At 43.9% G+C, this 12,578-nt stretch overlaps 1 protein-coding gene across 1 annotated transcript; it reads right to left on the minus strand.

Annotated features, from left to right (window-relative positions):
• Positions 1-9,786: 9,786 nt before the first annotated feature.
• On the minus strand, positions 9,787-12,572 carry CYR61 (cysteine-rich, angiogenic inducer, 61). Its single transcript, XM_008564480.1, has 5 exons — positions 12,419-12,572; positions 11,911-12,124; positions 11,196-11,561; positions 10,854-11,062; positions 9,787-10,730 (listed from the first exon to the last, which is right to left on the minus strand). Exons 1-5 carry the CDS (start codon positions 12,479-12,481, stop codon positions 10,428-10,430), a joined length of 1,155 nt encoding a protein of 384 aa, XP_008562702.1. The 5' UTR covers positions 12,482-12,572; the 3' UTR covers positions 9,787-10,427.
• Positions 12,573-12,578: the final 6 nt, after the last annotated feature.

The raw sequence follows: 12,578 nt of genomic DNA on the forward strand, positions 1-12,578 counted from the left end.
AGGAGCATATGCAGACACCTGGAATAGTTTAGAACACGTGTATTGACATAATAATATAATCCGAATCCTTTAATTCAGTTGTCATTAATATAGCACTTAAAGGCTATCAATTACTTTATTATTCTCGCTCATACAAAATGTAAAAGCACTTGCTGTTTGGTTATGCCTTCTCTTGACATTCCTTTTGATACCACATATGGAGGAACAGGTGAGGTTTCAGAAGCCAGAAAGGAGCTGCCCCTGTGGCCTGTTGTTTACCTGCCACGTCACTTCAGGCTTTAAAATCCTGGACAAGGAAGCTGTGCACAGCTCATGGTAAGCATGAGCACTGCTCCAGGAGGAACCGGAAGCCGTTTGGGGCTGGCCTCCTGCAGTTCTGCTTTGTGGCACAAACACAAGAGCGTCAGGTGGCAGTAACCAAGTCATCTTGGCCTCTTCTCTCTGGGCTTTTTACCTTTGCTGCTGGGTCCAACTAGTCGCTGGGGCTGCCTCAGGTGACCCACCAGTGGGTCAGACCTAGGCTGGGTCCTGTCAGCCTGGAGCCAGCCTGTCAGACTGAGGCTGTCATGTGGGAGTAGCAGACTGCTCTTGTCTCCTGATGGTGTGGTGCACTGGCAGTGCTCCACAGTGTCCAGCTTGTATCTGGTGAAGCCAATGCTAATTCACCCTCTGCAGGTGGGCAGTTCTTATTACTGTTGTGGTGGGGGATTTCCAAAGGTCACTCCTGTGGAAGGGACAGGCCTGTCCCCATCACCAGGGCACATCTCCCATAGGTCCCTGCTGAGGGCTGTTTTTCCTCCTATTAGCCATAAAAATCAACAAACAAAATGATTGTTACTACTCAGGTCTTGTTTGAAGCTATACATTTTCTGACTTTGAGTACTTCCAGCTTTACATACCGTGGTGTCTTCCAGTTTTGTAGGTAACCCCAAACAGCAAGCTCCTATTCATTCTTCAAGACCCAGTTGAAATGTCTGTGAAGCTTTCTGTGACTGCCCTTGGTGCTTTCATGTTACTGGGTATTCTGGCACTGGTACAGTGTAACAGAATTATTTGTATACATGCCTATCTCTGCTAGATGTGATGTTCATAAGGCCAGGGACCATGTCTTATTATTTCATTGTTTGTTGACCATGTCTGGCTGTTCTATGTCCTTTCATGTGCTGTTTACTCAGTAAAGGTCAGATCTATGAATAAAAGAATTATATTGCTGCCAAATGTTTATTTGTTGGCTCATTCATTCACATCTAAAACTACTTTATTCTCCTTTGGAAGTGCTATCACCGTGTTGTTTATAAAGTCCGTAGGTATCAAAAAGAGCCAAGTGCATCCGTTAGTATGCACTTAAACAAACTTAACAATAGGAAGCCTGACCAAAACAACTTGAACAATAGGAAGCTTATACCAAACCAGAGTTCTGGTGGTCAGCTGGGTCCCAAGCCCGGTGATTCAGCAGCTTAGTGATGTCTTCAGGGACCCAGAAGCTTTCTACCTTCCTGCTCCACTATCTTTGATGTGTCAGTGACGCCTCCTTTCTGAGCACAAGGGGGGTAATGTCTAGCAAAGAAAAAAGGTATTTCCTCTCCCGGTCTCTTTTTATTATCTAGGATACCCTTTCTCAGAAGCTCCACTTCCCCCAGAAGATTTCTCCTTCAGTATCAATGATCAAGATTAAATCATAACCGATCATTCACAAGGAAGTGAGACCATCATGCTGACGTCGGCCAGTCCTGATGTAATCCCTGGGGTGAGGGTGGAGATAGGGGATTTTGCCTTTCCCGAGCACATGGGAGGGAGAACACCTGAACAAAACTGGGGCTGTGCTAGCAAGGAGTCAAGGAAATCGGGGCATGGCTATTGGGTGGGCATCTAATAGTGCCTACTACACCAAGTATTTAAATAAATTATGGCACATCAATAATAGGATGAAAGTCTATGAACCATTACAAAGACTGAGGGAGAACTGTATGTTATCAGCCTTGAATGACTTTCAAGGTATAGTTAATGTAAAGCTCTATGCATAGTCTAATCTTATCTATTGATTTATTGTTTATTAATAAATGCCAGATTAGCCACACACCAAAATCTGCAAGAATATACACTATGTGCTTAACAGTGAATCTCTGTGCTTGTTTGTGTGTGTGTGTATATGGGGGGGGGGAGAAGAGGGGTTTACTAGGGACCTCCATTTGTGACTTTCTGTATTTCTTATAATATCGAATTTTTATAAGTATGCCTTCCTTTTGTAAATGCAAAACAACAACAACAAACCCAAACATAAAAGAGAGCATTTAAAATGGCCAAGTATCATCTTAATGCAAGAGGTCAACTAAAGACGTGGGCTCCTTTCCAAGAACAAACTAATTTGGAACATGGGAGGGGCCTCACAGAAAGTTTTGCTCATGAGCCCAAAATTTAAACCCCCACTATGAATGAACTCATTCACTTTAACTAGCAAATCTGCTTAACAGAAGATCCAGGTTTTTACCACACTGAATCATTCTGTTTGCTGAGGAAAGGTGTTGTCCTTACTATGGGATGCTGACGAGGCTGAATGGCCTCTAGGAAATCCATTGGCGGAAGTTTTCCTAGGAGCCACGTTGACACCAGGAAGCTGTCTCATAGCCGGACCTCCCTGTAACCCAAATGCCTTCATGTGCCCCAGATGCCTCTGTCAGGGATAAGCTCAGGGAATAAATCCTCTCAGGTCTACCTTCCACTCTGCTACTATAACTACCTAGGCAAGTCATTCATCTCTCTGGAGTTCATTGAGCGTTTCTGAAAAATAAGTATTATTTATTTAACAGCACTTGAAGGAAGAACTTTTAGGCATTTTTTAAAAATTTTAGAGCAACTCCCTGGCTATCTGCAGCAATCTCCCTGGGAAGTCTCTTTGGTTACTATAAAAATAGATGGTTAAATTCAGTGGAGGTTCAGGATGCAGTGTATATCTTTGATTAACTTCTCCGGTGTCAGTTGGAAAATGTGACATGATATTATAAATGGAATAGGTACACTTTACAAAAATACACAGTCTGGAATCGTAGAAGGAAGTGGGGGGATGGGGTATGTTCACAGCAACATGGTGATTTGAAGCAGTCTCTATTCTTTCCCATGAAAACAGCATTTTCATGCCTAAAATTATTTTTCTGAGTACTTTATAGTAAAAGAGGTGGTCTAGTTGTGCCTTGCTTAGAAAGAACCTGAATTTTTAAAGATCATCTCTTCCTGCCCTTCAACTTGCCTAACCATGCACACACACACACACACACACACATCTGTTCGCCATCAGTCTCTATCAGAGTGGGTGCTGGTGAGCTGCAGAGCACCCACTCTTAAGGGGAAGCTGCAGTTTATCTCCCATCATGTAGAAATTGCCACATAGAACCTACAGTCCACTATTACCTATACGTATGAATTTTTCAAAAGAAGCCAGAACTTTGGACTTCTTCCTTTTTTTTTTTTAATCTCCCGGTTTTCAAATATTGGCAACCAATCCAGTTTTTATAAACCCTGTGCAGACTAAAAAAACATCCTTGTTGGCCAGATCCCACCTGAGCCACCAGTTTGGAACCTCTGCCCTGGGGCAGTGTAGAACAAACTTGCTCTCTCTTCTCCAGTGAAGATCTGGGATGCTGTAAGACAGCTCTCAAATTCCTTTCAATCCATTCTTAGCTGGTACTCACTCATTGGCAAAACTCTTCAAGGAGTTTAAAATCTGGTGGGGAAACAGTTAAATAGCTGGTCACAGTGTGGTGGTGTCACTGCTACAATGGAGTTTTGCATGAAGGGCCAGAGGAAGGAGAACTAATTGTCTGTCTCAGGGTGTATGCAAGCGATGAACTGTGTCCTGCCATGTCCAGGCAGATTCGGAGGAGGTCCTTCTCTAGGGCCGTTAGGAGGATCTCCTTCTACTCCTCTACCCCATAGCCACCTGACAGAGGGGTGGGTAGATTCTGCTGGTTCTGTATGAAGCCTGAGGTTAGTGGCCTAGGAGCTTTCTTGAGGTATCCCCTCACACAGGCATGAGCACAACGACAGGCCTGGGAGAATCCTTGCATAACTAGCAAAGCTTTCACTTTTTCTGACTGTGCTCAAATCCATTCCAGTTTAGAGAGTGGACAAGTGTTTCTCCTCTCAAATAGGTCCTGTGATGGTTAATTTTATGGGTCATTTTGGTTGGTCAATCACCAGTTTAGATGTTGCTGTGATGGTATTTTTTAGACGTGGTTTAACGTTTGAATCAGTAGACTTTGAGGAAAGCAGATTACCCTGCACAGTATGGATAAGTCTCATCCAGTCAGTTGAAGGTCTTAAGAGCAAAGACTCAGATTTCCTGAAGAAGAAGGAATCTGACCTCAAGATTACACCATAGAAACCCTGCCTGCTTTTCCAGCCCACCTGACCTGCAGATTTACTTCTTACCTGAATTTCCAGCCCACTGCTTACTTTAAGTATTTTGGACTCGCCAGCCCCCACAATTGCATAAGCCAATTTCTTAAAATAAATCAATCTCTCATCTATCTATCTGTCTATCTACCTACCTACGTATCTTCCATGTATTTCTATTGGTTCTGTTTCTCTGGAGAACCCTAATGTAGGTACCCTTTCCATTATATTTCTGAACCTAAAGCAAAACCACAAACTGTTTCAAATACTAATGCCGTCAAGACTCCAAACCGAAAGGGTGCAAATGTCTTTGATTTCTCTTTATGGTTGAAATGGGGAAGGTATCACTGGTTATTACAGAAATTTTCAACTTGAGCACCAAAGCTTTAAATTGTTTCCAACCTATAAAACCACAGCTGAGGCGAAAACTCCTCCAGGAAGCCCTCTTTCATCGCAGCCCCAGGAAGCTGGTCACTTTCCTGCATCTTCCTCTGTGCCTTATTACGCTTGTTACAGCCTGTTTTTGGCTATGTGGTACAGACAACTAGTTGTCCTGGATAGCTGTTTTCTCCCTTCCATAGTAGCAGAATCTCTGATTTTTAGCTGAGTACACGGCAGCCCAGGATAAAAACCACACTTCCTAGCCTCCCCTGCAACTAGGCGAGGCCACTCACAGGGAAGCAACATCATAGCAGACCTTTAGTCTCTCAAACCTTGGGGTGCAGTGTCAGCCCTGAACTGCTTACCCGGACTTTCACAGGAGGGAGACATAAACTGCTATCTTGTTTGGGTTTTCGGTTACTTGCAAGTGAACCTAATCTTAACTCATTTTTGCTTACACGTATGCCTCCCTTTCCACAAAGTGAAGGGACCCTGTTTCTTCACCAACTACTACATAGCACTGTGCCTGGAATACAGTGGGGCTGACACTACATCTAGTGACTGGAAATATGAATAAATGAAAGATTAGTAGTTGGTGAGGGGAAAGTCCAAGGTGAAGCAGAAGGAAGACATTGTGCCACTGAGGGGGTGTCTTCCAATTTAGCTTCAGCTTAAGCAACATTCAGTATATAAATTCATGAGCACCTACTTTATGCCAGGCACAGTGTCAAGTGGTGTTTTATAGTGGTGACAAAGACAGGCAAAACTTTCCAGTCTCGCAGAGGTTATTCTAGAAGGGGAACACAACAAATAAACAAGAAAACATCAGGTAGTGCTAAGTGCTGTGGCAAAAATAAAACTTCTTGATGTAATGAACTACTTTAGACTGGGTGGTGAAGGAAGGTCACTAAGAAGGTAGCATTTATGCTGAGACCTTTGGGACCAGCATGACAAGAAGAAGCTGAGGTCAGGAAGAGGGGCACTTGAGCCAGAAGAACAGCTGGTGCAAAGGCCCAGAAGGACAACTTGCTTGGCTTTTTTTCAAAGGAGAGGAGAGGCCAGTGGAAGTAAAGTGAGTGAGGGTGAGTGGTAAGAAATAGGCAGGGTCAGGACGTGCGTGCCAAGTAAGGAGATGAATCCAAGAGCAGCAGGAAGCCACTGGAGCCTTCAAGCCAACGACAGACATATTATGATTTACATTTTTTAAAAGTCACCTTGGCTCTTGTAAGGAGACTAAATCCTGGGAGGGCAAGAATAGGAACCAATGATATTTTGGTTATCTATTGCTGTGAAACAAATAGCACCCAAAACTTAGTAGCTCAAAATTGCAGTATTAGCTGACTCACTACTTTGTGGTCGCGAACTATGGGAAGGAATCAACCGGGCAGTGAGTCTTTCACGAGACCTCAGCAGGGGTGACTGAGGCTGAAGGATCCACTTCCAGGATGGTCTCTTCACGCACAGGTGTGATGCCCAAGTGCTCCTGGACCTTTCTCTTTGTGCACAGGTCAACACATTCTCTAGGGCCTATCCATGTGGCTTGAGCTTCTCACAGTCTGCTGGTCTCAAGGTAGTTGTCTCTTACACGAAAGCTTGTTTCTAAGAGAAAGGAGGTAGGCACTCCCAGCCAGTGCTGAAATTCAAACTGGCACCACACCGCATGCCTTGCTCTGTGTTCATTGGTCAAAGTAGTCAAAGAGCTCACCCAGATGCAAGAGGGTGAAGAAATAGACCCCACCTATTGATGGACGAGCAACAGGGTTACGTTGCAGAAAGGCGTGGGGGGTGGGAGATATTGTTGTAGCCACCTTTGGAAAATATGGTGTGCCACAGTGAGAAGGCTGTGCCAGTAATTCAGACAAGAGAGGATAGTGGCCGAGATTTGGATGTTTGCACTAGAGAGGAGAAAGGGCTGGATTCAAAAGTATATATGAACAGAATACATGGGAACTGTAAAGCACTAACAAATGCATCTGAGTACTCATTTAAATGAATCCTTCTATAAGATTACATGGATGAATGTTGCCTACTACCAATGAAGTCAGTCACAAATACATCTGATCTACTCATAGGACACGTACATCATTGTCATGCTTCAAAATGTGCTTTGTTTTTAAAACAATTGATGTTTTAAAGCATCAATTGTTTAGGGTAGGTAGTTAATGAGGCCCAGATATCAGGGATATTCAGTGAGGTGGACGTATGAACCTATAGACTGTGAGATCCAGGGTCTATGTCCTGTAACCAGGGGTTCCTTAGAGAATAAAGAGGGTCTAGATTTTCAAACTTCATGGAAATGAGTGCATTTGACCACGGAAAGACCTGTGTAATTTTCACTTCACACATTCAGTTACTTGAGGAAACAATGTTTTTAAGGTATGAGAGTCAGTGCACCGAAGAGAATATATGAAAAAGAGGTTTTTTGGTCACCAAAATGCTGGAAGCTATTTTCCCATTTTAACAAAAGAGAGAATGATCCAGAAGCTTGCCCAGAGTTCCCTAGCAAATTAATGGCAGAGCTGGTGCTAAAAGACATGTCTCCTGCTTCCAGTCTGGGATTCTTTCCACTGCCTCACCTGCCGTTCTGCCCAGAACACAGCTCTGCTCTGTACTGTGGTCTTATTGGACCCTGGCTATTGCTCAACTGACTTTCAAATAGTGCCAGAAAGCAGGGAGAAGAGGTTGTGAACAAATAAAATCTGTTCCCTCGACTGGAAAAATAATTCTAAACTATGCTTTGCCAATTTTGACTCAGTTGTGTCTCTATGTGGAGCAGATAGCACATACATTCATCTGAAAAATTATCACAGCAAGGACACTTACTGCGCTGCCAAATGTCCCATAGACTATTTCTTAAAATTCACTGAATGCCTAAGATTCCGAGATCGACCTAAAACTTTCAGTTCTTAAATCTCTACCAAAAACCTTAAGACCACCAGGAGCTTTTGGATTGAAAAGTGAGAACACAAGGTCTTTACTGTGCCTGGTGGGGAGTGGGGGAGGGGAGGGGTGTACATATATATTATAATGAATGTTTATGTATGTAACTTCTATTTCGTATGAGCAGACGCATGATTTTTGTTTTCTCAATATTTGAAGCGGGCAGAGCTCCACTCCAGATGTAGGTATAACTTATATGTTCTAAATATCATAACTTCATTCTCAGCTACTTTTAATTTCTTCAGTTTCTTCTATAGCCAAACAAAATGGACATAATTTGCTTCTATTCACCTTTTTTTATTAATTGAGCATTCTTATTGTAAATAGTTGGAACTTTCGTATCGCCCTCACTGTATTTACTAGGATGAGATTAATGACCCAAAGATCCAATGTTTTCCCATGCTAGGTTTGTTTCACATTTGAGCTTATTTGGACAAATATTACCTCCCCACACAGTTAAAGGATCTATAAAATATTGTTCCTTGATCTCTGCATAAGAAGCAATTCATTGGGCTCTAGTGTTGGAGGGCAATACCTCAAGATCGATGTTTGGGAATGTGTAAATTTTGCCTACGGATTTAGATGTCTGTTCAACAAGATTGCACTGCAAAAACCTCACACCTTCATTATGCTTCACATATTATATTGCATTGACAAGTTTAACTGCATCCAAGACTGAGCCAGGTGGTGTTTAAATTCCCAAATACCTTAAAATTGGAATGCTTCAAGCAAGAAAAACTGACTATTCAGAAAGCACAAGTTGTAATATTTCAGGCAAGACATTGTCAAAATCAGAAAAGTAGGCTTTTAGCCATAGATTTTAGTAGCACATTTATATTAACCTTTGTGTATTTCAATAAGGTTTTAAAACAGATGCTCAGACAGTGTTTTTCTGTAGGTCTTCATTAAAACATTAATATTAATTTATTTTGAAAAATCTTTTTTAGGATGCCAGGAGCTGTCCCCCTTTCCCCCTTTTTAAAGCACCTTCTCTTAATGCCTAAAAATTCAAGCACTCTCTTAACTAAGTGCAGACTGAAATATTTCACGAAGGATTTGAACAGGAGCCAAGATTGACGATGAAAGAAAACTTCTCTCTATAAAAGGTTTATTGTCAGCGCTTTCTAAAGATGTAGATTCTTCTCAAACAGGCTACCAACATTTTCACAAACATTAACACCTTCCCAACCTCTCCTAGACCTGTGATTCAGGTCTTTTTCTTTTTGGAATGCTCTGCATCTAGCCTCTGACCTTCTGGATAGCTAACTCGATCTAACTGCCCCCTCCCCCATCAATATAATATATATAATAAAAAGGAAAGGGGGATGGGGCAACTCCGGTCCTCACGCTATTGGAAAAGTACTTGAAATTCCTTGCATTCCTCTGCATTTAACAGCATGTTTACCTAATCACCGGCTTATTAGGATTAACACAAGTCATTGCTTCAAGCTCATTTAGTGAAAAGACTCCTATAGACTACAAGATTTTTTCTCTGATAGCAGCCGACGGTGAATTTTTAGTTATCCCAGTTCTCAGGAATGACATTGGAAAAATAAAAGTTATAGGCAAGTGACCTTTTATAATATGTTATCCAACTATCCTCAGTCTTGCCCATGGAGTTAGATGTGGGCAGCCTGTGTTATGGACTGTTTTCACTAAAGGGTTTCTTTCCTCCAGTGAAGTGACATGCACAATAATCTGGTGATTAAAGTGATAAATAACTCTACAATACCCATCTCGCACAGTGATGGAGACTCTTAGGCTTTGAGTTCTTATAAAAATAAAGAATTATTTTTTGAAATCACAAATTTAGCTTCAGATTCTTTCTTGTGCTTCATATAATGTCTACCATTCAATCATGTTTTTAAACAGATTATATGTAAAGATTTTTCTCTACTGGATATAAAAGCAATCATTATCTTATTTTTTTAGATTAGTTCATTGCTACGTCTCAGTAAGGCACCTGACACATAGTAGGCACTCAGTAAATCCTGTTTGAATGATTGAATACATGAGCTAGATTGTTCCCAATGACTTTGTAAGATCTCTAAAAATATTAAGTGGCATATACTCAGGTATTAGGTAAATATTTCTTTATTAAATGATTAATTCCATAAATAAATTCTTTTCACTGAATATAAAATTAAAATCATTTACAAATTATTCCAGTATTACATTTCCCCTCCCTCCCCAAAAGCTACATTTTGATAAATAAAAACATTCAGTCTTAAAACACCTGATTTCTGTTTGCAGTTTAGAGTGCAGATAGCTGCCTCTCACAGACACTCACAGAGTGTCACCTTCAGGAACGGGTGGAACACCCTCCCATTTTCTTCTGTCAAAGGACGACCGAAGGCTTAACTGTCTAACTAATCTTATTATCTCTTTTACAAATGTAGAACCGAAAGGGAAAAAGCCTAGAGAAAAAATACACTTAGCAAATAATTTACAAACAGAAAACAGAACGTCATCAACACCACAAGCTCCAAAATGAAGCAGGAACATGTGCTCCAATACTATGAAGCAAAGTATTCTCCAATCGCGGCTGCATTAGTGTCCATGTGCACCAGCACCCCTGGCAGTTTTGAAATACCTTAATACTACTCAAGAATGAGCAACGCATCCCTTCTACAATGAGTCCCTTAACCCAACCGCCCCCACCCGTGTCTCTGTGATTCTGACACTCTTCTCCCTTGCACTGGAAACTCAGTTAGCATTTAGTCCCTAAATTTGTGAATGTCATTGAACAGCCTGTAGAAGGGAAAAGCTGCCTCGTTGACATGCGGGCAGTTGTAGTTGCATTTGCAGGACTGGATCATCATGACGTTCTTGGAAAACGTCTCCCCATCTTCGCAGCGGAACCGCATCTTCACGGTCCTGGTCTGCAGGGGCGTGCAGCACCGGCCATCCACGCAGGAACCGCAGTACTTGGGCCGGTATTTCTTCACACTCGAGCATCCAGCATAAGTAAACCTGACTGGTTCGGGGGATTTCCTGGTCTTGCTGCATTTCTTGCCCTTCTGTAAGAAAGACGTGAGAAGGAAAGTTAAGGATGATGTTTCTCTTTCTTGAGAAAGAGGATCACATCCATCCCACCCACCGGCCTGCTGGAGAACAGTCTGCACGTCCCTGAAGGAACTTACTTTCAGGCTGCTGTACACAGGCTGTCCACAAGGCCGCACTTCACAAATCCGGGTTTCTTTCACCAGGCGGCATTCAGGGTTGTCATTGGTAACTCGTGTGGAGATACCAGTTCCACAGGTCTTTGAGCACTGGGACCATGAAGTTGTTTGAACGATACATTTCTGGCCATGTAAAGGGTTGTACAGAATGCGAGGTTCCATGCCAAAAACTAGAGAGAGAAACAAGAGGGAAGACTTCTCAGAGGCATACTGACACAAACAGATTCAAGTTCTCACTTCTATAAAGCTTCACACTAGGAATGCATTTCAGCACAATGTTGTACAGGCTCAGTCTCCACTTACCAGGGAGCCGCTTCAGCGAGCTGCCTTTTCCAAATGCAATTAATTCATTGTTTCTCGTTAACTCCACCTCGGAGGTATCGAACCCCAGCCCCTTGCCGAGCAGGCCCAGGAGGTCGTCCTGGTCGTCCAGAGGGTCCTTGACACCGTCCTCGTCACAGACCCACTCCTCACAGCACTGCCCGGTAACTTTGACCAGCCGCGGGTTGGCGCAGCCCAAGTTGGGGAGAGACAGCTCTTGAGGACACAGAGGAATGCAGCCCACGGCGCCATCGATACATGTGCACTGATGTTTACAGTTGGGCTGGAAACTTTCCCCGTTCTGGTAAATTCTGGAGTTATATTCACAGGGTCTGCCCTCTGACTGAGCTGCAAAGATCACCGAAAGAGAAAGGGAGAAGAGGATAAAGTTAGGAATCTAAACCACAGCCTGAAACTCATACATATTTTCTGCTGTTAAAGTCAATTTATGGTAAAGTTCCCTGCAATTCCCTGGAGACTCCAGACCAGAACAATAAGTTAGTCAGGAATCACTTTTCCGTATGCGCTTTTCGTTGGGCCCAGACACACTGAATTGCATTCCAGACTGCTGAAATCATGTGCCTTTCTGCCAAGCTACCAACAACAAAGCATCACCATACATGGTCTCAAAATTACTAAACTTCTGGACTATGGGGACTATTATTTTTTTAAAGGGGCCAAACCACAAGCATCTTACCTCTGCAGATCCCCTTCAGAGCGGTGGAGCTGGCGCCGAAATTGCATTCCAGCCCCTTGGTGTGGTCGCAGGGCTGCGTCTTGCTGCAGTCCTCGTTGAGCTGCTTAGCGCAGACCTTACAGCAGCCACAGCCGTCCCGGACCAGCCCGACTCCCGGGGCACACTTGGGCGCCTCCAGGGGGCAGTGGCAGGCGGCGGGGCAGGTGGAGAGCGCCTGGAAGGGGAAGAAGAAACGCGTGAGACTCGGCGCCGTGCGCAGGAGAGGCGCCGCGGCTGTCCCCGGGAAAGGGACGGGGATCTCTGACCCTGACGACGGAGAGCCTCCGATCCGTCTAGCCAAGCCACCCCGGGCGACTGCGCCCACCCAGAGGCCCGCTTAAAGAAACAGCTACCCCCCAAAGCTCCCAAACTTTTTAGTTTAGCTTTTCCTGCCGTGGGCAATCTGAGACAAGGGGAAGGGACCGGAGAGCGGACCGGGAAGCGGTGGCAAAAGAAGAGCCCGACTCACCAGCCTGGTCAAGTGGAGAAAGATGACGGCGAAGGAGAGCGCCCTGGCCGTGCGGGAGCTCATTGTGGCGCCGGAGGAGCCGGGGCGAGCGCGGCGGCAAAGACGCCAACAAGCTGGTGCGCAGCGGACAGGCCTGGCGCGGCGGGGCGGCGGAGCGGCG

The sequence above is a fragment of the Galeopterus variegatus genome, unplaced genomic scaffold, assembly GCF_000696425.1.
Source record: "Galeopterus variegatus unplaced genomic scaffold, G_variegatus-3.0.2 Scaffold19368, whole genome shotgun sequence".
NCBI classification, from domain to species: domain Eukaryota; kingdom Metazoa; phylum Chordata; class Mammalia; order Dermoptera; family Cynocephalidae; genus Galeopterus; species Galeopterus variegatus.

Excerpts from the sequence above, each read along its gene's own strand:
- CYR61 (XM_008564480.1), bottom strand. The coding sequence starts at position 12,481 with ATGAGCTCCCGCACGGCCAGGGCGCTCTCCTTCGCCGTCATCTTTCTC. Across the intron at positions 12,125-12,418 it reads TTCTCCACTTGACCAGGCTG|GCGCTCTCCACCTGCCCCGC; the intron begins GTGAGTCGGGCT and ends TTCCCCTTCCAG. Across the intron at positions 11,063-11,195 it reads CTCGCTGAAGCGGCTCCCTG|TTTTTGGCATGGAACCTCGC; the intron begins GTAAGTGGAGAC and ends TTCTCTCTCTAG.